General features: G+C 38.1%; 1 protein-coding gene across 1 annotated transcript in view; it reads right to left on the reverse strand.

Annotated features, from left to right (window-relative positions):
* Positions 1-2,963: 2,963 nt before the first annotated feature.
* The window catches only part of LOC123251170, a 137,868-nt gene continuing 125,235 nt past the window's right edge, over positions 2,964-15,596 (reverse strand). The window contains exons 19-20 of the mRNA XM_044680357.1: positions 7,049-7,139; positions 2,964-3,372 (exon numbers count right to left, since the gene is read on the reverse strand). Of these exons, the coding sequence (XP_044536292.1) occupies positions 3,298-3,372; positions 7,049-7,139 (166 nt within the window). The 3' untranslated portion in view covers positions 2,964-3,297. The remainder of the gene's footprint in view (positions 3,373-7,048; positions 7,140-15,596) is intronic.

Below are 15,596 nucleotides of genomic sequence, written 5' to 3' on the forward strand. Positions count from 1 at the left end.
ACTACTGAAAGATCCTCTCTTTGAGTCAGAGCTCCTGCTATCTCCAAACTAGGTGAGTGAAAGCTTTCCCATCGTCTGGAATAGTAGGAGTGCTCTGGAGGACCTCGACTGGATCTGAAGAACTCATCCGATCTATTTGATGAGATGAATGGAGGTCCTTATGAGTTCACTGTATCATCAAAACAAGGGGGCATCTTCACGTATCCAGTGAGATGAGCGATGCCCCCTATCTGACCAAAGGCCTTGCAGTCTTGGGGAACCCATCCAGTTGGTCAAGGTTTCTACCAATCATTGCTACATGACAACCCAAAGTAACAAAAGATCAACAAAAGATCAAAAAAGTGATTGTTCAAATGGGAAAGAATTCTTTACTTTTACAAAAAAGCTTCTTTAGGTAATGAAGTCTTCCATTGCACTGAAAATGGTTTTATTTCTAAAACTTCAGTTTAGTAAAACTATACTGGAGTCACATTTATTAGACAATGTGAGACATGAATTTTAAGCATGTTAGACTCAGGAGGGCACTCAGTAAAGCCTTCTGCCTAACAAAACTGTCATCCAACTTTAAAATGAGCAATGCTCATTCTGGTTTGGTAGGAATCCAAAATCAGTCCACTAACATTTTAGAATGACAACTAAATCCAGAGCTGTCTACCCTATAGCACAAGGCATCTTTGAATAGGACAACTCAGTGATTCTCTGAAGTTTTCTATATTTTCCGTAATTAGGCTTCACACTCCTCAAAATAGCATAATGTAGAAAATAGCTTAATTTCCATGTAATTTAAGCTAATTTTAATTTACTTAAAATGATGTTATATGCCTTGTTATAATGTAAAGTAATTTCTACTACCATAATATGTTCATATTTCACCCTTTTAAAGTGCAAAATATTGGCTCAAACAATTATGGGTTCAAATAAATTTAGATATAATGTGGTATGTTCACGTCTTGCCTTGGATCACAGGTTGTTTGTTCTTGCTCGTTTTGTTGTTTAAGTAGAAGAGATTTTGGAAATCCTATGGGGAACCTGAGACCCAAGAAGATTTGGTGACTTTCTTAAAGTCACACAAGTAAAAAAAAGTCAGGATTAAAACCCTTTCCCAAAATAAACCTGTTCTAATACCCATAGAAATCAAGATACTACTATGCAGTTTTCCCCCTAATTTTCTCCCTTCTCAGCAAAAGACTCTTAAGTCTGTTTATTTGCCCAAGCACATATAAATTTGTGAGTGGTGGAGACCAAGTGGGCAATTATAAATTTAGTTGGAAGCTTCCCAAATTCAAAAGACCATCACCATGGGACTGAAGTCCCAAACCCTTGGAAGAGACACCAGTTCCCCATCAGTTCCCGGTATGGAAGATACCTTCCAATCTAACTAGGTGGCAGATTTTCTCATTGTCCAGCATAGCTAATTCAGAACTGAGGATATTCTTTGCCCTTTATTTGGGACAGAAGAGCCAAGTAGTTGAAAAGCAGTAAGCCGTGGATTATCGGCCTGTACTAGACAATCACAATGAAAACTGGCAGAATTAAGAATACCGTTCTATTCAGAAGTGTTGTAGTACAGTTAAGTTCCGGAAAAGACAATTAAGCCAATGTCCTATTATATGTGAGGTAGTAGAAAGAACCTGATCTAGGAATGTGAATGATGTTCAGGACCTAACCCTTCCACTAACTGGCTCTGTGAACTTGGGCAAGTTATTTCACCTGTGTACCTTAGTTTCCTCATCTCAAAACTGAGAAGGGCTATGCTAGATCTCTACGATCTCTATCAGATCTGAATTCTTTTCTTTTTTTTTTTTTTGAGGAGTAAATTATAAGGGAAGGACTCTTATCCTGCCTATGCCATTGGAAATAAGGTTGCAGGTAAAAAAATCAATATTGACGTAGTAACGCTAAGGGTGTATCAGGCCCCAGAATTCATCCATGCACTTAAAGATACAAAAAACACTTTTTAAAGTAAACTTTTTAAAACCTTATTACAGTATTATTTTTCCATAGTGTCGAATTTGGCATCATTTTGGTCATTCCTTTAGTTTCGTTCCTAAGATTTAGAGCTAGAAGAGATATCAAGATCATCTGGTTCAAACCCCTCATTTTTACAAAAAGGAAACTGAGTCCCAGGGAAGTGAAGCGATTTGCTTAAGATCACATAGATAATTCAATAGAAGAATCAAGAACTGAACTCATGTCCAGGGCTTAGCATATATGGTTCCTAGTACATAGTGGGTACTTAATAAATGCTTATTGATTCATCTATTTCTAATCTCTCAGTCTAAATATGGGTTTCTTTCCAGGTTATACTACTTTCTTCAAAACTAAATGTTAAAAAAAAAAAAAGTCTTTGGAAGTATAGGATCTGTCTCACCTATGAGGCAATCCTATGAATGAAGGCAATTTAATAGCAAGACTTTATTTTATATTAACGTATTAACTGATTATGCTTTTACATTTCATGCCTTTTGACTTCCAAGAAAGGATATTGGGTATTAGGATATTGTAATTTTTTTTTTTTCAAATAGAGCTAACATTAAAAAAATCACACTAGGAGGCAGCTGGGTAGCTCAGTGGATTAAGAGCCAGGCCTAGAGACGGGAGGTCCTAGGTTCAAATCCAGCCTCAGACACTTCCTAGCTGTGTGACCCTGGAGAAGTCACTTGACCCCCATTGCCTACCCTTACCACTCTTCTGCCTTGGAACCAATACACAGTATTGACTCCAAGATGGAAGGTAAGGGTTTAAAAAAAAATCACACTAATTCAAGTAGCATTGCTTCCACATAATCTATAATTGAGGGTCACTTTTGATCCCAAATCTATACTCTGTACCTCATCTGCATGAGGACATCTATGAATTACAAACAGCAAGAAATATGAAGAGGCAATAACAAGGAATAAGATATATCGCTCACAAATGAGGGCTTGGCCTAGATTCTGGAATTACAGCATACTCTTGAATACTTGCATGTAAACATCATATGCTTTTATTATCCTTGTATAAGTATGTTCTATAGAAAAATAAAGAAAAATGGCATTAAATGCTAACAAGACATACATAAATGCTAGACTAAGCCAGTCTTAGTGGTCATTGCATAGAATGTGAACACTTTGGTGCCTTTTTCTCAAGAACACTTACCCTCTCCCTCCCACTGATGACTTCTTTGTGCTGATATAGCTGTTGACTCACCATCTACTGTTTATATTTAATATTTATTCCTTTAGTCCTTTGTTTTAGTTTCAATTTTGTATTTTTATTAGGAAACATTGTTTCCCAAAATGGATGCACTTGTTTTCGTTATTCTACTAGAGATTTTAAATCAGGAACGTTTTTAATCTGGAAGTCCAATAGCATTTGTCCAAGAGCTTTGCCCTGTTGAATAAATAGAAATCATTAAGTTTATTACCAACTGTATAATAACTGTTTTTATTCAATGATACATATGTAGATGTTTTGTAAAAGTAATTTTTTTCTTTTTTTGGCCGTCTAGGGTTCATGAAATTTTATCAAAGATGATGACTGTAAAAATGAAATTAGACTACATTAAGCTAAAAAGTTTTTGTACAGACAAAACCAACGCTACCTAAATTAGAAGGGAAACAACAAATTGGGAAAACAATCTTTATAATAAAAAACTCAAACAAAGGCCTAATTACTCAAATATATAAGGAGCTAAATCAATTGTACAAAAAATCAAGCCATCCCCCAATCGATAAATGGGCAAGGGTCAAGAATAGGCAATTTTCAGATAAAGAAATCAAAACTATCAATAAGCACATGAAAAAGTGCTCTAAATCTCTAATAATTAGAGAAATGCAAATCAAAACAATTCTGAGGTGTCACCTCACACCTAGCAGATTGGCTAAAATGACAACAGGGGAGAGTAATGAATGTTGGAGGGGATGTGGTAAAATTGGGACATTAATGCATTGCTGGTGGAGTTGTGAATTTATCCAACCATTCTGGATGGCAATTTGGAACTGTGCTCAAAGGACTTTAAAAGACTATCTGCCTTTTGATCCAGCCATACCACTGCTTGGTTTATACTCCAAAGAGATATTAAGGAAAAAGACATGTACAAAAATAGTTATAGCCACGCTCTTTGTGGTGGCAAAAAATTGGTAAATGAGAGAATGTCCTTCAATTGGGGAATGGCTGAACAAAATGTGGTATCTGTTGGTGATGGAATACTATTGTGCTCAAAGGAATAAAGAACTGGAGGAATTCCATGTGAACTGGAAAGACCTCCAGGAATTGATGCAGAGTGAAAGAGCGGATCCAGGAGAACATTGTACACAGAGACTGATATACTGTGATACAATCGAACATAATGGACTTTTCTACTAGCAGCAATGCAAGAATCCAGAGCAAGGTTGAGGGACTTATGAGAAAGAAAACTAACCACATTCAGAAGAAGAACTGTGGGAGGAGAAATACAGAAGAAAAACAACTGCTTGAACACAAGGGCTGTTGGGGATATTATTGGAGATGTAGACACTAAATGATAACTTTAGTCCAACTATCAATAATATGGTATTAGGTCTTGATCAATGATACTTGTAAAACCCAGTGGAATTGCATGTCAGCTAAGGGGGGTGAGGGGAGTTTGGAGGAGAGGGAAAGAACATGAAATATGTTACTATGAGAAAATATTCAAAATAAAAACTTAAAAAATATATAAAAATGAAATTAGATACCCAATAACAGAGTAACTGAAACAATGGAACTTGAGGTGGGAGAATTGCAAAAGGGATATGGTCCAAAATAGGTACATTTTGTGCAAGGAAAAGAAATAAAAGAGCTTTGTGTATCAATAAATAGGCAATCCATGAATGAGAAATCATAAGCTGGGGCTGGAGTTGGTAATAAAGTAGTTTGGGACAGGGAAAAAGCATAAAAAAGTATCCAGAGAGAAAAAAAAACAAAAACCCAACACTTTTAGTAAGCACCTAATCTGTGCTTAATAAGATAGTTGTTTTTTTTTTTTTTAAATAAATTGGTGAACCATTGGTGGAGCACTCACTACCCTCTAAGACAGCCCAGGACTTATAGCATTTATATAATTCCAAGATTTGCAAAGTGCATCATCCCATTTGGACTGGACCACAAAGCTGGGCAACTGATGTTCTTATGATCCCCATTTTCCAGTTGAAGAATATAAAACCAAACAAGGTTTCATTATGCACCCACCATCACACAACTGGTAAAGACCTGAAGTAAGTTTCCCACTCGGGTCTTCCTGACTCTCAGTATCATGCTCTATCCCCTATGCCACTTAAGTGGCTGATAATGTTTCAACAAGCACTACAAGTTTCTTATCTCATTAAAATGTCACATTGCTTATTAACTTAGACTACAAAGAATAATTAAACAGTGTTTGTAATTCCTCATTCCCCCTCTTCATCCAATATTACACTACATTCTAGTTATCTCAGCCTCAAGGGTCCTGCCCTAAATGCCTGGGGGGTTTGTGTCTACAATGGGCTGATTAGAAATACCCCTTTACTTCAGCACAAGATGGTTTGGTTAGGGTACTCCGAAAAGACTGGGTCCCCACAGCCATGTGGATGCTGAGTGCCCTACATGTGATGTTCCTTCTCCTTTTTTTACAGACATATAAGAGAATTCAGGTACTGGGGCATTTTTTATTTATTTTTTTAATCCTTACCTTCCATCTTGGAGTCAATACTCTGTATTGGCTCCAAAGCAGAAGAGTGGTAAGGGTGGGCAATGGGGGTCAAGTGACTTGCCCAGGGTCACACAGCTGGGAAGTGTCTGAGGTCAGATTTGAACCTAGGACTTCCTGTCTCTAGGCCTGGCTCTCAATCCATTGAGCCATCCAGCTGCCCCATGGTACTGGGGCATTTTGAGCAGCATCATAAAGCTGTTTCTCAAGTGGATCAGTTTTTTTAATAAAACAGTTCAATTGATCTTATCTACCAACCTAAAAAATAGTATTTTTCCTCTGACAATGGTTCTAAGACAGAAGTGGTAAGGGCTAGGGGTTTAAGTCACACAGCTGGGAAGTGTCTGAGGCCAGATTTGAACCTAGGACCTTGAAGTCTCTAGGCCAGGTTCTCAATCCACCAAGCTACCTAGCTGCCCCCTCCAACAACATTTTTAATGGTAGTGATCTCCAAGACAGAATAAGGCTTATATCAGCTAGCCAGCTGAGGGCTGAAGCAGGCCTGAAGGAGTAATCCTCCCCACAATACTTCTAAAGAGAAGAATTAAACAGGCAAGAGTGAAAAAACCAAGCCAGTCTGATCTTGCCCAGATCTCATACCATGAACTAATCAGTAAACTCCCTCTTCTTACCATAAACCTGGAAGTAGGCACTATAGAAAGGGTAGAAGATTAGATAGTATCACTAAACCTCAGATATTTTCCAAATAAAAGTTTTACTTGTTTGTTTTAAAATAAAATATCTGATTTATTTATGTCTACAAAGAAATGGAGCTATTGTGAATTATCTCTGAGATGTATCAAGAATTCAACATAAGAGGAAACTTCCAAATACCACAAAGAACATACCGGGCTTGGTTTTGTCCTTTGATTTTTTAGTCCCTGATGAAGATATTCCAGTTTATGCTCCACTTTAGCCTGTTAGGACTCTGCCCTCAACCTGATCTCATCTCAAACTTGGGGTGATGTTAATGATTCTTATCAATACCTTTGTTTCTCTCAGATAAAGATTTCTTGGAGCCTTCCCCATTCAGAATTATTCCATCTCCAATCAATTGTTTCCCCCTGCTTAATTTTCAAAGGTTGTCTTATAGTTTTCCCCTTTACAAGACAGTTTCCAAATTCTATTAATCAATAATCAATTTAGGCAAATATACATTTCACTACCAGAAGTCACTTGCGATGGAAATGAATTTAATTCTCTTCCTCTCTCAATGGGTCATTTGGGATTGTACAGAATATTAAGCAGAAAAGTAAGCCAGAGAGCCTCTAGTAATGCTTCTTTCAGGGTGTAGCTGTAAACTGGTCACAACAATCTCTCAGATATATTTATGAAATAAACATCCAAAATTCAAATACATACTTGTGGGTCATTTCTCAAGGATGCAGTGCCTCCACCACCAAGGGAGTTTTTCAAAACAAAGTTTAATGCATATATTCCTGGTAACTCATATCTGCAAAGAAAACATATACAATTGATTATCATTCATTTTGTCTATTATAGTTCTGTCACCACATCCCTGGGCCAGCCTACTCCTTGTCAAGGGACGAGAGATTCAGGTGGAAATTAATCAGGAATACAGCAAATGGAACAATAATCTATGAGCTTTTATTAAAGATCAACAATGATCGAATCATAACAACAAGCTGGCATTTACATAGAGCCTTAAGGTTTGTAAAGTACAAATATTATTTCATCCTCAAAATAACCCTAGAAGGTAAGTTCCCTACTTTCTATATGAAGAAACCGAGGAAGGGAGAAGTTAAGTGACTCGCATAGGATCAGTCAGCTGGTAAGTGTCTGAGGTCACATTTGAACCTGGGTCTTCCTGATGCCAGGTCCAAAACTCTATCCATTGTCCCACCTTGTAGTTAGAATTGATCTCAGTAGCCATCTAATCCAAACCAGACATGAAAATTCCCACTATAACATAACTGAGGAGAGGCATAATGCAGGATTGCAAGCAGCATCTATCCCTTAAGACCTCCAAGGAGGAATAATCTGTCCCTCTGAAAGCAGCTTATTCCACTTTTGGGAACAGGCTCTAATTTTGGGGAAGTTCTTCCTCTGCAGCTCAGAGCTACCCAATCCAAGCCCCTCATTTTACAGAGGAGGAAAATGAAGGCCAAAAAAAGTTAATTGACATGCACATCATAGGGGTAGTGAGCAGGAGATTCCAGATTCAAACTAAGGTCCTGTGTTTGTTTCTAAACTCTCCACTGTGCCAAAATAATGATTAGATTTCAGAAGCTCATTCAACTGGGAAGAAAAAAACCCATCGGTAAACAAGGAGAAGGATGGTATTATAGGCATAAGGAGTGTGTGAAAGAGGAGAGGGCAGAAATGTGAATTATCAAGGGAAAATGCCATTTAACTTGGGCAAAAGACAAAAGTAGTGCATAAAGGGATGACTTGGAAGACTTAAGCCTAGCCATATATAGCAGATACCTGTGTGATGACAGGCAACTCTAAGATTAAAGGTTATGGAGGGTGGGGGCAGCTGGGTAGGTTAGTGGATTGAGAGTCAGGCCTAGAGATGGGAGGTCCTAGGTTCAAATCTGGCCTCAGACACTTCCTAGCTGTGTGACCCTGGGCAAGTCACTTAACCCCCATTTCCTAGCCCTTACCACTCTTCTGCGTTGGAATCCAATACCCAGTATTGATTCTAAGACAGAAGGTAAGGGTTTTAAAAATAAAATAAAATAAAAAACAAAGATTATGGAGAATCTGTGCTGGTAAAGGGAGTTTCCACATAGGGAATTCTTCTACCCCAAGGAAATCACTAGTATGAACCAGGAGCTGAAAAAAAGAAGCTACTTAGAGGAATTGGAAGAGCTGGGAAACAGAGTAGATAGTCTAATATCTGATCATTTAAAAAAGACGGCATTTTCCTTTTCATTTCAATGAAATAATTAGGTAGCTACTATGTTCAAAGGAATGTGCTAGATTCCAGGGATTATGGACATGCAGTAATTCAGAAATAGTCAAACTTGCTGATAATCCCTGCTTTCAAGGAGGCAGAAGCCATTGAAATTCTTAAATTTGAGGATTCTGAACTCTGCATTGGGTGTCTCCACTAAGTTTAGTATTAAATGTGAGGGATGGAATAGAAACACGCTGCCAAAGGAAGAGTGACAAAGGAAGAGATTAAGAATATAGGAAATGTACAGTATATTCTGGGAAGCCCTACTTATGTCTGGTTCTCAAGTAAGAGATATCAATAATGTATAAATGAATTCACATTTGAAGATAAAACATTAAGTATATAAATATTATATTAAGACAGCAGTTACTGTCTTAAACCTTTATAATCCAGCACAGGTCCTCCAAACTGGATATCATTATAATCATCATTGATTGATGAAGGCATATTATGTCAGGCAACAGCAGAAATTATGCCACACATCGAATCCAGCTACAAACATTTAGAATCTATCGAATCCAGCTACAAACATTTAGAATCTACCAAATACCTAGCCAGACTCAATGTGGTCATTAGAATTATACATCATAAGACCTCTATTTCTGTTGGTCAGAAACCAACAAATGACAAATCCCAATAAACATAGCTGTCTCCCAAGGTTCTGTGTCTTACCTTATTCTCCTTTCTATAAATACTCTTTCCCTTGGTGATCTAATTTATTCCCATGGCTCTAGTGAATAGCACTACATAGATGACTCCCAAATCTCAATTTCCAACTCCTGTCCCTCCCTAAGAACTTAATTCCCATATTTCTAACTGTCATCTCCATGCAGATGACCTATTGCCATAGCAGTGTCAACATGCTTAAAATTGTATTCATCATCTTCCCCCTAAAACCAGCCCCTCCCCATAACTTTTCCATTTTTATTAATGGCAACATCATCTTCCAAGTCATCCAGATTCATAATTTTAGAGTCATCCTTCTCCCTGCTGTTATAAATCAAAACACGTGCCCCTCTAGTATTATAATAGCCCTTTGTCTCTCCACGTTCTGAATCCATTCCTCATAGCATCGACCAAATAATCTTCCTAACACTCTGCTTTGTTCATGTCATTCTACTAAAAACTCTTTAATAGTTCTCCATTGCCTTTTGATTAAAGTATAATCTTTTGAACTTGGCATTCAAGACCCTCTGCATTGGCTCCATGCTACCTCTCCAGCCTTATTTCACAGTTCTCTCCTTCACACTCTTGACTTAGGTCCAGAAAGACTACTCTCAATGGGTTCATGTCTATCTCTGTACCTTTGTTCATTCCTTTCTTGTTGTCCATGGATAAGACTTCCCCCACCCCATACCCACAACCCTCTACTGAATGAAAATGATCTCTCCTTCCTAACAGTTTTCATCACTCTTTGCCAGGTCTCTCCTTTACAAGTTTGTGTGTCTTTGCATCATAACTGTTTTTGTGTCTTTACCCCCATTAGATTTTCTTGAAAAGCAATGTCTGTGTTGTATATATTTTTGTTACCTCAGAAGCAATGACAATGCTTTGCATAAAATTAATTGATACTTAATGGATGCTCATTGAATGAATGAAAGATCCCCTTAGAGCCTCATAGCAGAGGTATTCACCTCATTTTACAATGAGTTCGATATTTAGTGTTTGTCCCAGAATTAAGATGAACAAAAACTGGCTTTACAATTTATAGTTTTTGATGTGGTACCCATATCTAGGGTCTTACCTTAAAATAATTTGATCTTTTGTTTGTTTTGGAAACTAATTGACCTTGCTAGAAATATGAACAGTGCCAAGAGAGACTTTTCTCATTTTCTCATTTCCTGTTCACATTTAGGAAACTGTGAAATCTGAACTATCCAATTCATCTAGGCCTAAATAGTTCTATGTTTCTTATATACTAAAAAAAAAAAAATTAGAGCCATATTTAAGATTTTCTAAATTATTTCAAATCAGAGATTAACAAGAGAATATACACTATCTTACTTTTCCTTTCAGTGAGTTGGGAAATGTTGGTAAAGATACTTGACTAGTTTGTTTCTACTCTATAGAATGAGGAGTTTCTATGGATTTCATTTTAATTCAGATAATTCATTTAAAAAATCATTTGTTTAGCCCTTATTATGTGTCAGGTATTGTGATAGGTTCTAGGGTTATAAAGACAAAGTTGAAGTAATCTCTGTCCTCAAGGAGTTTACATCCTACTTATATATAAGAATATACAAAATAAACACTAAATATACAAAATGAATGTATAAAGTATATGGATATAAATAAATATGTGTGCTGGTAACATTTTAACAACCAGCTCTAAAAGAAAATGTATGGTTGACATACTATTCAGTTTTTTTTGCATTACTAAACATTCTCTCCATCACTTTCTAAAGTATAAATAATCAACAAAACTAAATCATGCCCTAATAATTTGTTGTTGTAAGTCATTTTTCAGTTATGTCTAAATTCTTCAGGATCTCATTTGGGATTTTTTTGGGCAAAGATATTGGAGTGGATTGCCACTTCCTTTTCCATCTCATTTTACAGATGAAGAAATTGGGGCAAACAGGGTTAAATGACTTGCCCAGGATCACACAGCTAGTAAGCATCTCAGGCCAGATTTGAACTCAGGAAGATGAATCTTCTTGACTCCAGATCCAACACTCATTGTACCACCTAGTTGTCCCCTAATTTGTAGCATTTGCCAATTTTGGAGTTATAAACACAATGAAAATTCATCAATATTCTCTCTATATAATATATACACATGTATGTGGCTCTCTCTATACATATTTAGATATAAATCTCTCTTTCTACACACACACACACACACAAAACACACACACAAAGACAAAAGCAACTGAAAGTCCAAAGTGGAATCCACACTCATGAAAGGTCTCTTGAACTGAGTTCTAAATGAAGTGAGGTTTTTTTCCCCCCTTTATTTTTTCCTTTCCACCCCTCTACCTCAAAGAAAGCAGGTAATATGATAAGGGCTGTACACATATGATCATATAATACACATTTCCCTCTTTATCATGTTGTGAAACAAGACACGTTGCTTACACTAGAGAAAAATTAATGGAGGAAGTAAAGTGAAGAATGGTACGTATGTTTTGATCTACATTAGGATTCCATGTGCCAAGTATTTTTAAGAGCTGGCAACGAGGTAGGGAAGTATTTCCCAAGAATGGGGGAAAGGCTCAGCACAGGCTTATATTTCATTTACAGGGGGTTAGTTTGGCCAAAACATAGACCAATGAAAGGGTCACAAAGGGCTTTAAGTGCTAAACAAAAACATTTGTATTTTACCATAGAGAAAGGAAGGAGTCACTGAAGCTTCTTGAGTAGAAGATGAACTAGATCTGATTTGTACTTTAGGAATTTTGATTTGGGAGCTGGGCTGGATGGGTGGTGAAGAGATTAGAGAGGGACAGGGCAGGAGGAAAAGTGAACAATGAAGAATGCTGGCAATGGGAGATAATGAGGCAAATGATCATTAAACATTTTATCTGAGGCAGCTAGTTGGCTGAGTGGATAGAGATCCAGGCCTGATGGCAGGAAGTGCTGGGTTCAAATTTAACCTTCTAGCTGGGTGACTGAGCAAATCACTTAACACCAATTGCCTGGCCTTACTGCTCTTCTGCCTTGGAACCTATATATACTTAGTGCTAAGGTAGAAGGTGAGGGTTTAAAAAAAAAAAAAGGTGATACTCATGTGAATCCTACTGAAAAGGCAGGGCTAATGAGAGGGATCATTTCTTTCACAAATTCTGTTGCATTAGCAGAAATCCATCAATTCACTAAACACCCACCAAGTACAAAGAGCTTACACTCTAACAAGATAAATAACACTAGTACGCAAGTAACCATAAGATTAGATAAGCACCACATGATTGATAGGAGTCATTTTCAGTCCTGTCCAACTCTTCATGACCCCAATTGGGGGTTTTCTTGGCAAAGATACTGGCAGCTAGGAGGCACAGTGGACAGAGTGCCTGGCTGGGAGTCAGGAAGATTCATCTTCTTGATTTCAAAACTAGCCTCCGACACTTAGTTCCTATATGACTCTAGGCAAGTCACTGTTTGCCTTGGTTTCCTCATCTCTAAGATGAGCTAGAGAAGGAAATGTCAGACCATTTCAGTATCTTTGCCAAGAAAACCCCAACAGGGGTCATGAAGAGGTGGACAGGACTGAATAACATGATTGATATATATTTTTTAAAAAAGGACCAAAGGAGTTCAAATGAAAAGTAAGGTTGAATAAGACTTTCTTTTATGATCTTTATCACCTTAATGACCCTTAATTCCTTGAGGAAATGACATTTTATCTTGACAGAATTATGGTTAGATGTGAGATACGTTTCTCACTGTGACTCAATGGTCTAATTAGCTATTTACAGGATCTACCATTACAAATCAACATCAACCATTCAAAGTACATCATTAACATCGAATAGGTAGTAAAATGAAGTAAATGTATAAAGCAACAATATTCTTACAACCAAAGGCTTAAACCTATGAAGTAGCCATATATTGATCTTAAAACGAACATTTTCAAAATAGTAAATACATTTTACCTGAACCTTGAAAGAATCTATGGGCCCAATGACTTTGTTCTCTTTAGCAATAAACTGAACTTAAGAGATGCCCTATGAGGCAGCGGATTGAGAGCCAGGCCCAGAAATGGGAGGTCCTGGGTTCAAATTTGAATTCAGATGCTTCCTAGCTATCTAATCCTGTGCCTTGGAATGAACATGGTATTGATTCTAAGATTGAAAGTAAGGAGAGAGAGAGAGACAGACAGACAGACAGACAGACAGACAGACAGACAGACAGAGACAGAGAGAGAAAAGACAAGAGATGGAGAGGAAGAGAGGAGGGTGGAGGGAGGAGAGAAGGAAGAAGAGATGCCTCAGGTCATTATATCTGTTTGTTTTTTGTTTGTTTTTTGGAACTGAAAGGCTTTCACTAGAGAGGCAGTCTGGCCAATAACAAAGCATTAGGCCTTTCTGGGGAAAGTTTAAACCCAGACAAGAGAGGTCAAAAGTCTAATAGTCATTCAAGGACATAGAGGTTGTGGTGGAGTAAATGGGAACAAAAGAAGATGGGACAAGCTTGGAGTCATCCAAATCAGTTACTGGAGAGACAAAGAGAATAAGGAAACTCCAGAGGAGACAGGATAGATCAGTAATTCAGCCAACAGAGGGGTGTCTAAGACTTAAATGAGATAATCTCTGATAGTAGTTGGGGGTTTTTGTCCTTGTTTCTTGTTTCCTGACAAAGATCCAGGGGATTTAGTGGACTTTGAGCTCCATCTAATTCTGCAGCGTGATGTGGCAGCCACAAAAGCTAATGTGAATTTGGGCTATATTAAGAGAGGCAGTGCTTCCAGGAATACAGAGGTGATTCTCCCATTGTAGTCTGCCCCATCAAGACTCCTTTTCAGTGTTGTGTTCAGTTCGGGACACCAACAGCATTGACAAAGTTGAGAATGTTTAGAGGACCAAAGGACGGTGGCCAACCTTTGGTTCACATCATATGAGGTTCAGGTGAAGAGCTGTTCATGGCTAGCCCAGAGAAAAGAGCCATGGTGGTTGTGTTCAGGTATCTGAAAGGCTGTCATGTGGAGGAGGGCCTACACTTGTTACTGTTTTGTTGGGACCCAGAGGACAGAACCAGAATCTGGGGGTTGAGGGTGGGGAGCTACAAAGAGGCCAATTTAAGGCTTCAGGATGGAAAAAATTTCCTAACACTTAGAGCTGTCCCCATAGTGGAATGGCTTGTGGTGCCTCCCCCCCCCACTTAAGCAGAGGCAGGACAATCAATTTGGGGGACATTTAAAATGTGGATACTTGGCCTGCCTAGGTTGGACAAAAGAGCCTCAGAGGTCCCTTCCAAATCTCAAACACTGTGATTCTCTGATGTGTAGGTTATAATAGTAGGAGGGAGGCAATCAGTGGCATATTGATACTAGTTTTTGGTAAGAAGCTGCCCTCCTAAGCCAGTGTCCAGGTTACACCAGATCCTCATCATTCATCTTAGTTCTCTGCAAGTATACTTAGGTCATCCCACCCAATAAGGCTGTTCAGAGCTGAGGCAAGTATTTTCTATTGAGAAGGAAGATCTCTAGAAGGGATATCGTATTTATTTTCCCTATTTAATGTCACAGGGAGGAAAGTCACCATTATTGAGATGATAATTCATGGTCTGAAAGATTCCAAATGGTGAGAGGGCAGGCGGGGTGGAGATCTAGAAATGAGGCAGGAGGGAGAGAGATGTGTCTTTAACAGTGAAGACCTATGGAGAGAAAGCCTAAGCTCTGAACACCAGAGCCTCTTTTGTACCACCACCGCCACAAGTTAAGAAGTTGCCAGATACCAATTCTAAAATTAACATATTCACTGGAACCCTGAAAGATTTCACAGGCAAAGGCCCAGGGACTACAATTTGATGTTATGTGTCTATGCATATGCTGAGACTTCAAATGTCATGGAATTTCATTTAAAGTAAAATGTTCCTCATTTGCAAAATGAATAGCAGGGACAAGATTGTCACTATGGATACTTTCCATTTCAGAATTCTATCTTCAATCCAGACCATATTGTAGCTAGCATCCATTTGTATACAAATCATTATTATTGACTCTGAGTTGTTATAGTTGTTTTTTGGTAGTGGTCAGAGGGAGAATGCTGGTCCGGGCTTAGACTGACTCAGTTTCTGCTGAGAAACAATAACAAAGTATGATGGCATAGAAAAAATACTGGATTTGGAGCCAGAAAATTTGAGATCAAATCCTTGCTCGTGCTGCTTACTACATGTGTGATCTTGGATGAGTCACTTAACTCTCTAGGTCAGAGGTCGGCAACCTTTTTTGGCCATGAGAGCCATAAATGCCACATTTTTAAAAATGTAATTTCGTGAGAGCCGTACAGTGCTCATAGTGCGGCTCCTGTAACAGTGCCTGAAAAAAAA

This window comes from Gracilinanus agilis, chromosome 6, assembly GCF_016433145.1.
Source record: "Gracilinanus agilis isolate LMUSP501 chromosome 6, AgileGrace, whole genome shotgun sequence".
Taxonomy (NCBI): Eukaryota; Metazoa; Chordata; class Mammalia; order Didelphimorphia; family Didelphidae; genus Gracilinanus; species Gracilinanus agilis.